A 15,733-nucleotide genomic window follows, 5' to 3' on the forward strand; every position below is an offset into this window, starting at 1 on the left:
CTGTGTCATTTAATGGGGACCGATCATCTTAGCCAAACACATTTTTTTTTCTGTTCCGTGACTGGATTGATGGGCAAACGCTTGCGACATGAATGTTTGTCCAAAGTGGATTTAAAATTTGGCTGCTGCATTTATACAAACAGAGCTCCATCACTCTCAAGCTGATTGGAAGTGAACGCAAAAGGAATACATATATGGCTAGAGCAAATTCATTACAAAATTTGAATGACCAAAATTTTGTTAAATGTGCGTTATTCATTCAGTAGTATATTCACTTAAAAAAAATCAATATTCTACCCTGAATTTACCAAAACACTACAACTTAAAATACTGTTAGCGCAGTGTTTGTCTCCAGTCCTGGTAGACCACAGCAGGGTCATTTAAAAAAAAATAAAGTGGTTAGGTCTGCTTGTGTTCAGTACACACAGTCTGAAGGAAAACACAGACTGGGGATACCGGCAATAGATTTTGTACCAGTAATGTTTACAGGACAATATCTTCTGCCAACCTTTGTCAGTCTCTCAGTGGAGTTTGCTTTTTGGGCCTCTCTCAAAAACTCAGTGCAAATTACCGAGTGTAGCCATTTTCCAGCTCTCATTTAAGAACTGTGTGTGTCTCAATGGACAGGCTCCAGAAATTTATTTACACTAGAAAAAGCGATGAACATCCCCTCTTTCTCTAAACAATCTGGTCCCTGGGTTTTACGGTTCAATAACTTTCCAGGCAAAGAATGCATTTTCCATGTTGCCAACCCCGAGTGTTCAAAAATTATGTTCAGGTCCTCCCACATCAAGAGATTTTTAGAAAATAATAAATTCTGGGAAGACATTTGCTTTCTGTTTTTTGAAGCCTTTCTGGTTCACATTGTCTAGACCTGAATTGCAGGTCACGAGGGTAGACAGCTTTTATTTTTAATGGAAACTGAGATTCACACCTGATTCCATGATTCCAGGAGTTGGGTCTTAAAGAAATATCACTGGAGATATTTAAGGGTAGGTTAGATAAACATCTATCCAGGTAATATTACAGCCCCTTTCTCCAATGTTTCTGTTCAGTTCTAAGTTCTGATACCGTAGTATTTGTGCTTTCAACTCGCATAATGTTATTTGAGAGGCTTCTCCTTCAAAATGTCACAGATCGGTCAGTACTATTTTCTTCAGAAAGCGTGAGGAGAAAGACAGAAATATGGGGCAAGTATTATTTCACTGTGATTATGCCAAAATGGTATAAACAAGAATATTTGAATTGGTTCAGGAACCTGCTTTCAACCATGTTACAGCATTCTAACAGTGGTGCAGAAAGTGGCTTCATCCCGGCTTTTTCATTTTGTCTTTCTTCCTTTGGAAATGACCGGAGTCAACATGGAGAGTACAAGACTCCTTAACCAATTCTGAAGACTAATCCAAACTTACAAAGAAATACCATAGAGGGCTTTCAAATTGCAGGGGTTTGTTTCTAGCAGTTTTGATCTTTTAAAAAATATTTGAAACAGGTGCTTTTTAAAATTAAAATTCAGCTTTCATGTCCTTGAACAGAATATGTATGCACACTGGATGTATGTGAGTGTTCCAGGGGTGCGAAAAAGTGCATGACTAGCTATGATCTTCCTTCTCTGCTTTTAATGACTAAATTGTCAAAGGAGGGAGCAAATGGTGCACCCACAAACATGTCCCTAAACCCACTGCAAACACACAAGTGGCCATAAACCAGTTGTACACACCTAAACACATGCACACTGATTTTTTTCCCAGTTTTCGGCAAACAAATTGCAAACGCAGTTACTCGTACATGCAGTTACCTGATCTGTACATGAGAATACTAATCACTTGGGTATGGCAATCTGGGGTTTAACATAGTGTAGATTTTACCCCATTCTTTGAAAAATTTGATCCTAAAGCTCATGCCTAAAAGATATTAATTGCACATAATTAGATCTCTGTCTATTCTGTTAAAAAAAAAAAAGTAACAGATCTGCAGTTAGAACTAGTCTCCAAATATCATGTAGCACATTATCGTACATCAAGATTCAGTCAGCACAGACAGTATTTTCTTAACAATAAAACAAAACATTTTAATATTGGTTTTAAGTCAAGTTACATACACATGATTCTGAATCTTTTCAACACACACAGGAGATGGTTTTACCAGGCCCACTATTTTCTCATTTTCTTAAAAAAATGCTGTCATCCGCCCATGCCATCCTAAAAGAGCAAATGTACCATCTCTGTTTATTTACACATCCCCATCTGTTCTTCACAGACAGATTTTAAAGTTCTAGTTTTACTACAAGCTTTCAAGGGTAGGGTGGGGTTTTCTGTGGTGGCTGGGGGTGTTGTCTTTTCCTAAAACTTGGCCATAGCTATATAATGGTAAGGATTTTTAAAATTCTTACTGAGGTAAACATGGAGTAAATTAGAATTTAAATGTTTGTTGGGAAGTTATTTTTTGGGATTTAAAACGTTGATATTTTATATTTCAAGATTACAATTTAACTGCGTGAATAGATTCCACACAGAATGAGTACTTAAACTGCATGTTGTATGAACTTGCATCAGTTATCATCAAACTACACAACTACTTCATTTGGGTCAAAACTTGACTCTTTATCCACGTGGTTCAATAGTACAACAAGGACCTTGTACTGGGTAAAATATACTTTCAAATGGCTCCTTCCATTTTAAACACACGCCTGTTACTTCACTCAATAATTTAGCACAGAAGTGTTTTAATAGTGTGCTGCTATATAGCATGTAATGTTCACTAAAGAAACTGAATTTAGCATTTTAGAGGCATAATAAACCACCTGTCATAAAGAAGCACCATATTTGCCTTCATTTTGTCCGATGTGCAAATGCCCCATTTCTGAGTATTTAACATAAATTATTAATGAATCATTGGACTTAGAGAGAAGCACAAATATTATTAAATCGAATCCTTGCTAGTCTTTTGCATTAGCACTAAAATACAGTAAGGATGGCGTAAACAGAATGGAGGGTGGCACCTAAAAATATTCTGTTTTTACATCTGTTTGAGTATCCAGGAAGTAGTTGTAAACAATATTTTTTTCTGTTTTTAAAAACGTAATCTTCTAAATAAATTATTTTAAAGAAGGAATGAAGGAACGAACAAATGAACCCTGAAAACACAATGCTGCCCATGTCCTCCCGTTGTCCATGTGATGATTAGCAAAACACTCCTGAGTCACATACTGCCCTAAGCGGTTGCATATGGCAGCTAAATGTTGACCGAATTGCAAGTGATGTTTCACAAGGGCGGCTGTACTCTAATTTCCCTACAGACAGTACAAATAATCCAGTGCAGGGTTCAATTCAAGATATGATTTTTGAGGAAAATTTGAAAACAACATCTTTTTAGGACCCTGTTGTACATGTCTCGATATAGCTTTCAAATTAAACTGATCACCATTACAGGGGAAAAAAGGCAATACTGCCCCAAATGCTGCCATATTGCTATTGAAGATTGCAGTGGTTTGCATCATCACTTCAGCATATGGCAAGGCTTTTGGTTTTTTGTTTTGTCTTGTTTGGAAGGGGAGCTGAAGAGTTCTGTAGTACAGACAGAAGAAATGTCTTTTACCATAATATTCCTACACAGCAGAGAGCAGCATGATAAACAAAATCACTCTGCTCAGAGACTCAGAACATACTTAATTTTATTATAAACTCTTTCTAGTGAAATATTTACCAGAGGGCCTGAGCAAGATCTCCAGATCCAAACCTGCTCAATTTTGGACAGGGCAAGCATTCCAAAATCCAAATGTGGATCTGAATTTTTCTAGCAGCTCCTCTCACTTTATTTGTCAAACCCCAGCTCACCACATCCTCAAAATTGAAAGCTGGGGATCAATGGCTAAATCAGAGTTCTGCAGCTTTGGTCCATACCTAGAGTTACTCCAAAAATGTATTTGGTGTGTTGTGTATTTAACTTAACACTATTAGGAGCCAAACGCAAGTGCATGATTGATCTTCCACTACCATGTGTGGGGCCTGCACCTTTTTCTGGACTATCTACAAACAAGCAGTCTGATAGCAAAGAAGGCTGAAAATCCTAAATGCCATTTTATGAATGCATTGTAAAGTGCTTTCTGCTATTATGCTTTGCTTACAGCAAACATGTTATGTGAAAATTAAAAACATGTTTTGTTTTAAGAGGTTTCTCATTTACTACAAATAATGGAAGGCCCCAGATTCAAGGGTCATAGTCGTGACCTGAAAAATTCAGGCAACATAGTTGCATTATATTACTAGTGAAGGCTTGAATCTTGTTAATGCCTCTATAGACCATTTGAATAAATCCATGGAAGCTACACTATCATTCTCTTACCCTATATTCAATCTAAAATATAAAGAGATCTTTATAATGTTGCAAACACCCACCTAACAATTCTGTCCTGAGGTAGATGATCATCCTCATTTAAAATCAACAGGAAAGATCCTTGGGCAAAATTTGGCCCAGGGTGTGTTGTAGCTAAACAGACTTCCTGTGAGAGTTGTTATCCCCAAGATGCGCAAACAGAGACCTTAATAAAGATGGTACTTTAGTAATTTGCAGATTTGGTTAAACTAATCTACTTTTTTCAGTATGGTCTTTCTGCTAAAAAAGATAAAGGGCAAACAAGAGCAAGAGCCTTGATGTTTCATTAAAGAATGACAGTCAGAGAAACAAATGCTGAGAAGTAATTTTTAGACCTCTATAAGCCTATACGTACCGTCACCTTTCCTTGAAGCATCCTATGCCTTTGTGTATTTCGAAAACACTGTAAGAGGACAGACTTTTTTTCCTGCTGTTGGTACCCATTTTATACTTGTGCATGCGCACACACTGCAATGCATGTAGAAATGCATTGATATCCCAAATGGACATGGACTCGTTACATATTGAACATAAATGTAGCAATGAGTACTTACTGTGAATAATGCAAATCTAGTTTAAAATCCTGTTCAAATATATAGTACACAGGTTAAGTGGAACATGATTATCAGTATCATGAACCGTACCAGTGAATACTTTGGCTCATTTCCCTAATCGCCAAAAACCTTGTTTATTTGAAAGTTTACTGAGATCCCCAACACACTTCACGTAAAAGTGTTGTATTACGGTGCTTTGGTTGCATACATTCACGAGAGAAAATGTTGATGAAATGCTTCATGTAGGTTTTCCTATACACATTTGAGGATGGCCTAGCTATGTATCATGTTGGTGACTAATTCAGATTCAGGACTCTTCCTGTTCCTTCTCTTGATACAAATTAATTTGACCTAGTTTTTCTTGCTTTTACAGCTTATTAAACATGTATACCCATCTTCCCCCAGATTAAGTTAATTTATGGATGTTTGCACATTAAACCCACTCCACTAACTGCCTGTGTCGGGTTGGTTTATGAACATCTGCCAAATAAATACATAAAGGTAAGGAAACTTTTATTTAGTTACATCTGCTGAAAGCAAGCGTGCTGGTAAGAAAGAGATGTGGTGGGGGCAAATCATAGACTTTTTACCCATTCTTGTCCCTCAAGAGCAGCTTCTGAGCTGCTAGGGTGTGACATTTACTGGAAGCCAAGCCCTGGACTCACCACTGAGGATCAACACAGCCCTAATTTTATCCAGCTAAATTAAAGATATCTCTTGGGCAGCATACTGAAGGTGGTTGCACTCTGCATATCAACTTTTCATTTTTTAAATCCCAAAGAGAGAACGGTTGGGGGGAGGGTTAGAAACCCCATTTAATTACAAGACGTTATTCAGCTGCCGTGTCTTTTACTCTGACACAACAAAGGCAGGCCTCATCAATGGCAGGTAGCTGCGGCTGCCTTGTTTGCCCCTCTCCATCTTCCAAAGGATTTCTTTATAGAAGAGACTTCATTTTCTGCAAGTCCTGCAGCTGTCGGTTCTGAACTAGTGCATAACTAGTCATAATTAGGAGAACAGGCATGGTAGAGGTTCACACGCAGATGCCCTCCTGCTACCAGAAGGGCGGAGAATCTGACGGAAACATTGTGTTCTCTCCCCACCTCAAAAGGGTTTTAAAATAGTTCCTTGTAATACGAAAATCCTGCCTTACCTGTAATTGGGAGCTGTGCCTGCAGGACAGCAGAGATAACAATCCCCTTCCACTTCATCTTGCTCCCCCCCCGGATTGCACTGGGGGGGCGGGAGGTCGTGAGTTAACAGATAGTGGGATGGTGAGGAGAAAAGGCACCTCCACTGGCTTTGTTCTTCTGGCTGCCTCCACAGGAAGTGCAAGGTCTATAAGATCTTTCAGAGTCCACCTGCCGGCAGTGTGGCTGAAACACACGCTCCTTCTTTTGCTTCACAACCAGGAAGCTTTAGAGGTTTGGTTTCATATGCGTAGCATTGATGTTTGGGGTTTTCTTTTTTTCCCTCTACTTTTTCTGATGAAGCCTCAGAAATTCTAAATCAGCAGCAGCTGAACGCCTGCGAGAAGCCTGTAAAGTACGTGTGGCGTGCCACTCAGTCACAGTTCAAAAGAGATGGAATATTACTGCATGTCCAGTGCACAGTAAATTAGAAAACAAGGTGAAAATACAGCTGGGGCATCACAGAGTCAGATATAACATCCTCCAACAACGAGCTAGCTCAGGGGGTTGGCGGTGCGCTTCATCTCTGGGTTATGGATTTAACCCCGCAGGGCCGGCCCCTCGCAGCCCCAAGTTCTTCTCTCTTGGCTACTCAGTGGCCTGCAAGGGAGCAGTTGGTCTCATTTTTGCTGCTTATAGACAAGAGTCCACTTAGCAGAAAAGCACCATCAAAGTTGGAACTAACAGGTGCCCGTTGAGTGTAGGTGGCTGGGAAATGGCAATACCTTTTGTTTCAAACACGCCGCCCCTCCCTTTACATAGCTAAGAACTCCCTCTCCCCCCTCAGAGTTCAGCTGCCATTTTGCTCTCAGACCTGCAGCAGCTGCAGGGTAGGGAACACACAGAGGCTGCTCTCCCACCGAGATCTGGTCGCCACTGGACAGGCTGCCAAAGCTCAGACCAAAATGGCCGCTGAGCTCTGCACAGAGTGCTTAGAAATTTAAAGGGGTAGGACCTTTAAAACAAATGGCATTGCTGCAGCAGAACTTCAGGCTCCACATCTCTCCTCGCCCCAGGGCTGAGTGAGCCATGAGACTGAACAACCCTCCCATCCCTAGAAGTGTTGTCTCAACAGTGTCATGGATGGCCACTAGCAGAGTGACATGCAGGGATGTTTGCCCTGCTTCAGCCTGAATTGTTATGCTGTAGGGGATTAACAGGACTGCTCATGGCTTTCAATTTAATACCTGCAACCAGCCCTTCATATACAATTCATCTTAGTAGACCAGTTCCAACTTAGTTATTTCGAGCAAATAGTAACTTGGCTGACTGCATGCTCCAGAGCTCTTACCTTAGTTGGCCAACTGTTGTCAGCTTACAGTATTAATAATACTGATTAATTCCACGTTGGTTTTACCAGAGGGCCTCAAAGAATTAAATTAGCCTCACCACCATACCTGGTGCAGGGGCTAAATATTATTATGCCCATCAGGTGGCTAGAGAAATTAGCTTGCCAAGGGAGGAAAAGCTGGGAATAAAACCCAGGAATGCAGAGTAGTCTGGGGCCTGCAGCCTCAGAATTTTTAATGGGACAGAAAGAACGGCCCTGGGAGCCAAGATATTATCAGAGCACACACGTCCCTGAATATTGCCTAATGACACTGAGTTTTACTAGTGACTTGAGTAGCAACAGGCAAATAAAAGGAGCAGAATTATTTAGGCTGGTACAAAGGAGTTAAATATAGGATGAAATAAAAAAAAAAAAAACCACCTAAAAACTTTCATGACAAGGAGCTCTATTAAGTTATGGCAGAGTCTCCACCGGGAAGTGGTGCGGAACTCCATTGCTTGAACTTTTTATAACAAAGCTAGACAAAACAATAATCAATGCAGTGTTCTCAGTTCTTTCAGCTTTACTGTGAGTCTCACAGCATTTGATGTGTCTCTTCAATCTCAGTTCCTGGAGTCACAGGAGTCCCTGAAATGCTACCCACTTTCATTTACAAAAAAAAAAAAAAACGATTAAGTTTCTCGGTCTCATAGTTACGGAGAAAACATTGGGAAGGTGACTTGACTGCACCTAAATGGTCGGAAACCAGAAGGCAAGTAAAAAAAAAACAAAAAACAAAAAACGCCACATTTTTATATTATATTATATATAATTTCTTTATTTCGGAAGGCCCAGCTCATAATTTTAATGCTTGGGTTGGCCATACTGTTAGTATACTGCAGGAATCAATCCTGCACTGGCACAGACATTGACTACTTGATAATAGGCAGTGTTTTTTTTTGTGCCAGTACAGATTACTGGCACCTCAGCAGCTCCAGGTTCAGGACTGGCTGGGGAAGGGGGTAGGGAGCCGACTGAGTACCAGATCCAAAAAAAAGCAAAGTACTTATAATAGGTCTTAATCATTCCCCCCATTCCTAGGGATAAGATTCCATTGTTTGGATGATTAACGTAGGTGAGTCAAATTTAACAATAAAGTAACAAGTTTGTGAAAGCCATTTTAAAAGGAAAAACCAAATGTAAAAAAGACTTTTTCTCTGGGCTTTGTGTCTGTGTAGTTATGTGAAAAAGGAATCAAAGCTGTGAACAGTCACCTGCATTTTTAGAAACACTCTTCTCCTAAAACACCCGCTTAAAAAAAAAAAAAGGTTTACCAGTACAAGTTTATAATCATTTCAATTAGATTTTAATTTAAACTAATTTGCACAGTGCAACAATGAATTTTTTTTTCCTGAGAAGGGGAATGTGGGTTGTTCTTCCTCATAAAGCATGTATTTGTGGAAAACGGTAACTCCTACTCCTGGATAGGGAAAACAAGAGAAGCAAGAGTGCTCCCTGGGTCTCCCTTTCCTGCAACAGTGGTACTCTGTGCTCAGATGGAGAGTGACTGAACTATGGAATCTGAGAAATGATTTCTCCAGGTGCAATCTCCTGCCCAACTGACCTTGTGTTAATATGTAAAAGAACATCTCAAAGGAAAGGATCTAGCAGCTTTAGCTTCTCTCTGTGCAGGAGGCCAACCTCTCACGCACATTTTAACCGTGTATATAAAAAGAGGTCAAGTCAAAGAGCCACGTTGACACTAAGCCGCCTATACCAGTTCAGCTGAATCAGTACACATTTTCCTTAATATTGACAGTGGAGCAGCTCTTAGCTATCTTGAGTGTATGTCTAGTGCCAGGTCAATTAGGAAAATTACCCATTAATGGCAGAGGGACATAGGTTTAACCATGGCTTCTGCAATTGTACTGAACAGTTTGGTATACTGTGCACTTCCATTTCAACTGTGCTCAGCACTTGTCAAGCTGCACCTGTTTCTGACACCTGTTGTCTATGATTGTTAAAAATTTCCTAGGGTACGCAAGGCATACATTCACCAGGGGCTGTGTCAATATGCCATTCTCCCCCTCTCTGGCTACAGGCAGGCCTAGCACAAGCTTCTCTCACGCAGGGGGCTAATTCAGCCCTAAAAGCAGCCTGTTTTTATTCTGGCTGGGTTTGCTTGCCTGAGGTATAAAGGAGCAGCAGGGTCTAGTATCTAAACAGGAAATAAATGAAAACTAAAAATGAACTTGCACCACAGTCAAGCTGGGTATAAAAAATAACTACACACTGCCCTCTGTCTCATGCACTGCAACCACAGCGACCCTGCCCATAATCACCACAGACTGCTAGGATTAAGGGCAGCTCTCTTAGCAGCAGATTGGAGTCTCCTGATCTTACCTGGTACAGTTAGTACTTGCAGACAAAATTAATGTGTGTGTCACCTCTTGCAGGAGCTGAAAGATATTGGCGACTATATCTATAGAAATGTTCAGCAATAAGTGGTAACGTTGTAGCCTCCAGCAACTAATTCAACACCCAGCTCTTCCAATCATTTTTGGAGATGCTCACACAAGGATAATGGATACCAAATAGACAGTAGTAGGTCCATATGGGGAGCAGGCGGTAACCCATAGCAGTACCTGCCATTCATGCATGAGACACTGCAAAGAAAAAAGCAGTCTCCATATCTCTGTTTACAGTATGCAAGCTAGTGACTTACACTGAAAAATACAGCCCAGAAGCAGTCAGATATTGCTCCAATGAATTTAAGTGAATTGGAACTCCTTATGGTGAAGCTTTACTCTGCCTAAAATTGGGCTGTACGTGCTAATCTCCTTGAAATGCAGCCGTGATTGCACAACAAATGTTTGTTGCATTCCAAGAGGATTAACACCTCTTCCTCTGCACATTTGCCAATACACTGTATGGAGAAGTATAACACGGAATAATTCCTCGCTCCTTCGTCGGGTGCTTCCAACAGACAGCGAAGAGGAGTTTGTCTTAGTTCAGCTGCTCCCTTGTGGGAGTGAAAAATATTGCTTTCCTAAAGCCTCCTACTCAGCTGCCCGGATCCCTTGCAGCTGCTGAGCGTAAACAGAAGCTCTGCCACATCTAAAGTGACAGCCTCCTACAGAACAGAAGAAAACAGACACCTGTGAAATACAATAGAGATAAACATGTTTGTGAGTGTACATGTCCTCTGGGAAATAAACAGGCCTCCATATATTATATGAAAAACCTCCTATTCGCTGCTTAGTTTCTTGTGACTTGCAATCATATGCCTCTGCTTTATTTTTAAATGTTCTGCCTGATTAACATGATAGAAATATAGCTGAGACATCAGAAGAACTTTAATAGGAGGCCCCTACAAATACAAGCCAGATCTTAGCTGTTGAACACGTATGGCAGTGTCACTTTGAAAGTGCCTCACACTGAAAAGTAGCAGTCACTTCTTACACCATCAACAACTACCTGAGCAGACCACAGTTCTCTGGAGACCCTAACTGATTACAAGAGAATGTAAGAAGGTAAGCTGCATTGACCTACAGAAAGGGAAATAAACACTCCCACCGCTTATTAATTATTTGATCTGCTAATTTCACACTGATTTCTGATACAGCCTATTTTGCTCTATAGAACTTCTTTTTAAACAATACACTCTCCAAGTGATGACTTCAGGTATGAACCAACTTCTTTACTTTATTCCCACGTTTACATAGACCTCACTGACTATGATGTATTAATCTGGTTTATTGCTATTAGCCAGGATAAACAGGGATGGCGCCCCGAGCCTCTGTTTGCCAGAGGCTGGAAATGAAGGACAGGAGAGGGATCACACAATTACTACCTGTTCTGTTCGCTCCCTGGGACATCTGGAACTGGCCTCTGTCAGAAGACAGGAACCTGGGCTAACGGGACCTTTCAAAAACCAAGGCCCCAATCAGCAGGTGATGTGCAATTTGATCATGACTAAACGTCAAGACTCATAAACCACATTGCATACTGAAACTGACATTGAAATTTTAATTGACTTTCTATCTCTTTTCTGCATTTTGGTCCACAGGAAATTATATTGTGTCGTAGGATTAAATGATCTTTAATGGGATCCATGAGAAAATGCACTCTTCTATGGGGATTTCTCAAATTACAATGTTTTTGTGGCATGCAGAATAGGCCTAGTGGTTTGACTAAAAATATATATATATTGTATTGCTCCTTTCAGTTAAACATGTTGAGGTGTTTTACAAAGATTAATCTTACAAGAGGCCTGCGAGGCAGGTATTATCTACATTTTACAGACAGAACATGTGGGATAGAAAGGGTAAAGTCACAAAGCAAGTCAACAGCAGAACCACAAATGCAATGAAGGAGACCTAACATCTAGTCCCTTTCTACCCAGTAGGCAACATTTTTTGAGGGGCAATCTTCTCTCATTCAGCAGTAACCACTGAAGCCCTGGAAGAATTTCACTGGGAAGTTCTACTTAAACTGTAACATTATACACAAGACTGGTAATGAAAGTCAGTTAGAATCTAGTGGGTAAGTAGGAGAATGGCTTGGGCTCTCTAGATGGACTAGCAAAGGGAGAATTTTTAAAACAAACATTTTGAAACCCATTACTTCTATTGGTTTGCATTGTAACCATCATCAGAGCAACTAGATCTTTTGGATTCAAAATTAAATAAACCAGCCCCCGGTAACAGCAAATCTTCTGTTCTCAGAACACTACCTGCATGCCTTGATCACAATAAGAACAGAAACCAAAGTGATGCCAACTACCCATTGAACTGACCTGAAGCAAGGGAAGCAAGTTCTTGTTTTGTAGAAGTCCTTTGGACCAACTCCAAGAGTTTAGCCTTAGAAGTTGATGAATTTTGCTTCGCAGACATGATGGAATATAAAACAAGAAGTAGCCTAGTCAATGTCTCAAATCATTCAGGACTTGAAATATTACTCTCTCCTTGAATGGTGTGCCTCCATGTAAAAGCCTACACAACTAAAACTTAGAGCTCTACATCACCACAGGAGGCACAGGCTAGACTCCCACAGGAGGACCATGTGAGGCTGGGGCCAACAGGACCTCAATGGAAGTTCTTTGTAGCCCACTAATTAGCTGGCATTGGAACTTAAACTAGATGCTTTGTGCCTAGGGACACCTGACTACCGGTTTACCCTCTGGCCTATCTTGGACCTGACCCTCTGGTACCTAATTCAGCCTGACTTCTGACTGCTGATCAGATCACTCAAGACCCTGTTGTGACACTTCGGGGCCTGAAATTTAGGTGATGCATTCAAATCTGGTCTGGATATGCAGCAAACAAAAAGTTAATTATCCAATGGTGACATGACCATTATGAAAAGAGATTTCGGCTTCTCAGTCATTTGCTAGAGGACAAGTGTCCGCATGACAAGGAACCTCCACCACCTCATTCGGCAGCATTTGTCTCTATTCTCAGCAAAATTTAGGACTGAATAACCAAGAACACCTGTCAATCGCAGGTGGAGGATTCTCCAGAAGGCTGAGATAGGTGTGGGGAAGGAAAGGTTACTCACCGTAGTAACGGTGGTTCTTTGAGATGTGTCCCCGTGGGTGCTCCACATTAGGTGTCGGGCTTGCCTGGCGCCGCAGATCGGATCTTCCAAGCAGTTTCTGCCGGACCGCGCATGCGCTGGTGCGCGCCGCTCCCTTGCGCGCTCCTGGCCACGTGCGCGATCCGGTCCCCGCCAGTTCCTTGACCAACCGCCTCGGATGCTCCTGCAAAACACTAAACAGAGATCCAAAGCGGGGAGGATGGGCGGGTAGTGGAGCACCCACGGGGACACATCTCGAAGAACCACAGTTACTACGGTGAGTAACCTTTCCTTCTTCGAGTGTCCCCATGGGTGCTCCACATTAGGTGACTACCCAGCAGTAACCCAAGATAGGAGGTGGGTAATCGGATTATGTGCAGCTTGTCCCCGAAAGGACCGCTGTCGAGAGACGGGTATCCTCTTGGAATACCCTGTGAAGGGCGTAATGTTTGGCGAAGGTGTCATAGGATGACCAGGTCGCTGCTCTGCAAATGTCTTTTAGAGCAACGCCCTTGAAAAAGGCTGTTGATGCCACCACCGCCCTAGTGGAATGAGCCCTGGGCGTGGCCAGTAAAGGAGTCTTTTTGAGTTCGTAGCACATTTTTATACAGGATACGATGTGCTTCGATATTCTCTGCAAAGAGAGACCTTCTCCTTTCGATTTGGGAGTGAGAGAAACTAGGAGTCTATCCGTTTTCCGGAAGGACTTGGTCCTGTCTATATAGAAGGCTACCGCCCTCCTCACGTCCAGGAGGTGTAGGCGTGCCTCTTTGTTAGAGTTATGAGGCTTTGGATAAAACGAGGGTAAAACAATAGGTTCGTTAATATGAAACTCAGAAGAAACTTTAGGAACAAAGGCTGGATGCAGCCGTATGGTTACCGCCTCCTTGGAAAAAACAGTGCAGGGTGGCGTTGCCATAACTGCCCCAAGCTCGCCCACCCCGCGAGCTGACGTGATTGCTAGAAGAAAGGTCGTCTTTATCGTAAGGAGGCGGAGGGAAACCGTGGCCAAAGGCTCGAACGGTGGTCCCGTTAGCGCATTAAGCACCAGGTCCAAGTTCCACGAAGGTGGAAGCGGCTTCCGAGGGGGGTATAGGTTTACCAACCCTGTGAGGAACCTGGTAACCATGGGATGGGCGAACACCATGTGCCCTTCCTCTTCATGTCTGAACGCCGAAATGGCGGCAAGGTGGACCTTTAACGAGGATAGTGAGAGTCCTCCTCTCTTGAGGTCCAGTAGATACTCTAATATTACAGGTATAGGCACCGAAAGGGGGGCTAGCTGTTTGGTAGAACACCATGCCGTGAAGCGAGTCCATTTCTGCTTGTAGGTCTTCCTGGTGGAAGTCCTCCTGCTACTTTCTAGGACTTGTTGCACTTCCTCCGTACATGTGCTCTCTAGGGAGCTGAGCCATGGATTAACTACGCTTGTAGTCGCAGGCCTTGGGGGTGCGGATGCACTATGGACCCCTGGGCTTGCGTGAGCAGAACCGGCGCCACTGGAAGGGGCATCAGTGGACGGTCCGACATGCGCAGGAGTAGGGGGAACCATTGCTGTCGATCCCACGTTGGGACTATCAGGATCATTCGGGCTCCGTCCCTCCTGGCTTTCTGCAAGACTTTGTGGATCAGCACTGTGGGAGGAAAAGCGTAAAGCAGGGGGCCCCTCCAGGAGATCGCGAATGCGTCCCCCAGGGACCCCCGTCCCAGTCCTGCCCTGGAGCAGAATAGTGGGCACTTCTTGTTGTGTTGAGTGGCAAACAGGTCTATCTGGGGAAAGCCCCATGCGTGAAAAATCGGTCGTAGCAGATTGGGATGGATCTGCCACTCGTGCGTGAGTGCGAAATGCCTGCTCAGCTGGTCTGCCTTCACATTGTGAGCACCTGGTAAGTACGAGGCTTTCAAGGTTATATTGTTGGCGATGCACCAGTTCCACAACCGGACTGCTTCCGCACATAAGGCACGGGACCGAGCTCCTCCTTGCCGATTTATATAAAACATGGTGGAGGTATTGTCTGTACTGATGCCGACTACTTTGCCTTGTAGTCTCGAAAGTGTCTGCAGGCGTTGAACACTGCTCTGAGCTCCAGTATATTTATGTGCAGTGACTGCTCCGTGGAGGACCACAGCCCTTGCGTCACCTCTTCGCCCATGTGTGCTCCCCACCCTATGAGGGAGGCATCTGTAGTAAGAAAAACCGATATTTGTGGTTGGTGGAAGGGTACCCGTTAGCAAGTTCTTGGGGTCTACCCACCATTGCAGGGATTTGCGCACCTCTGTTGTGGGCGACACCACCCTGTGAACGGTGTGTGCTGCCAGTTTGTATACGCTTGCCAGCCAGTGCTGCATGCTGCGCATGTGGAACCTGGCGTTCTGTACTATGAACGTCGCTGCTGCCATGTGGCCCAGCAGCTGTAATCACGTCAGAACCGGCACTGTAGGGCTGAAGGTGATGACTTGCACGAGGGAGCCGATGGCCCGAAAGCGAGTCTCTGGTAGATACACTCTCGCTGTAATAGAATTTATGCGTGCCCCTATGAACTCTATGTCCTGTGTGGGGGTCTCTCTTTGATTTTGCCAGATTGATAACCAGGCCGAGTGAAGAGAACGTGCCTGCTGTGACGCACATCATGTGTAGTACCTCCTCCTTCGAGGCCCCTTTGAGTAGGCAGTCGTCCAGATACGGGAATATAAATACCCCCTGTCTGTGCAGGTAGGCTGACACCACTGCCAAGGTCTTGGTGAAGACTCTGGGGGCCGAGGAGAGG

The 15,733-nt window shown here is 43.0% G+C and overlaps 1 protein-coding gene across 1 annotated transcript in view; it reads right to left on the bottom strand.

Moving 5' to 3' along the window:
• Positions 1-6,184, bottom strand: part of CD247 (CD247 molecule) — a 93,817-nt gene extending 87,633 nt beyond the window's left edge. Inside the window, exon 1 of the mRNA XM_074983490.1 lies at positions 6,082-6,184. Coding sequence (XP_074839591.1) covers positions 6,082-6,139 — 58 coding nt within the window. The 5' untranslated portion in view covers positions 6,140-6,184. The remainder of the gene's footprint in view (positions 1-6,081) is intronic.
• Between the last annotated feature and the right edge of the window lie 9,549 nt (positions 6,185-15,733).

The sequence above is a fragment of the Carettochelys insculpta genome, chromosome 1 (genome assembly GCF_033958435.1).
Source record: "Carettochelys insculpta isolate YL-2023 chromosome 1, ASM3395843v1, whole genome shotgun sequence".
NCBI lineage: Eukaryota > Metazoa > Chordata > Testudines > Carettochelyidae > Carettochelys > Carettochelys insculpta.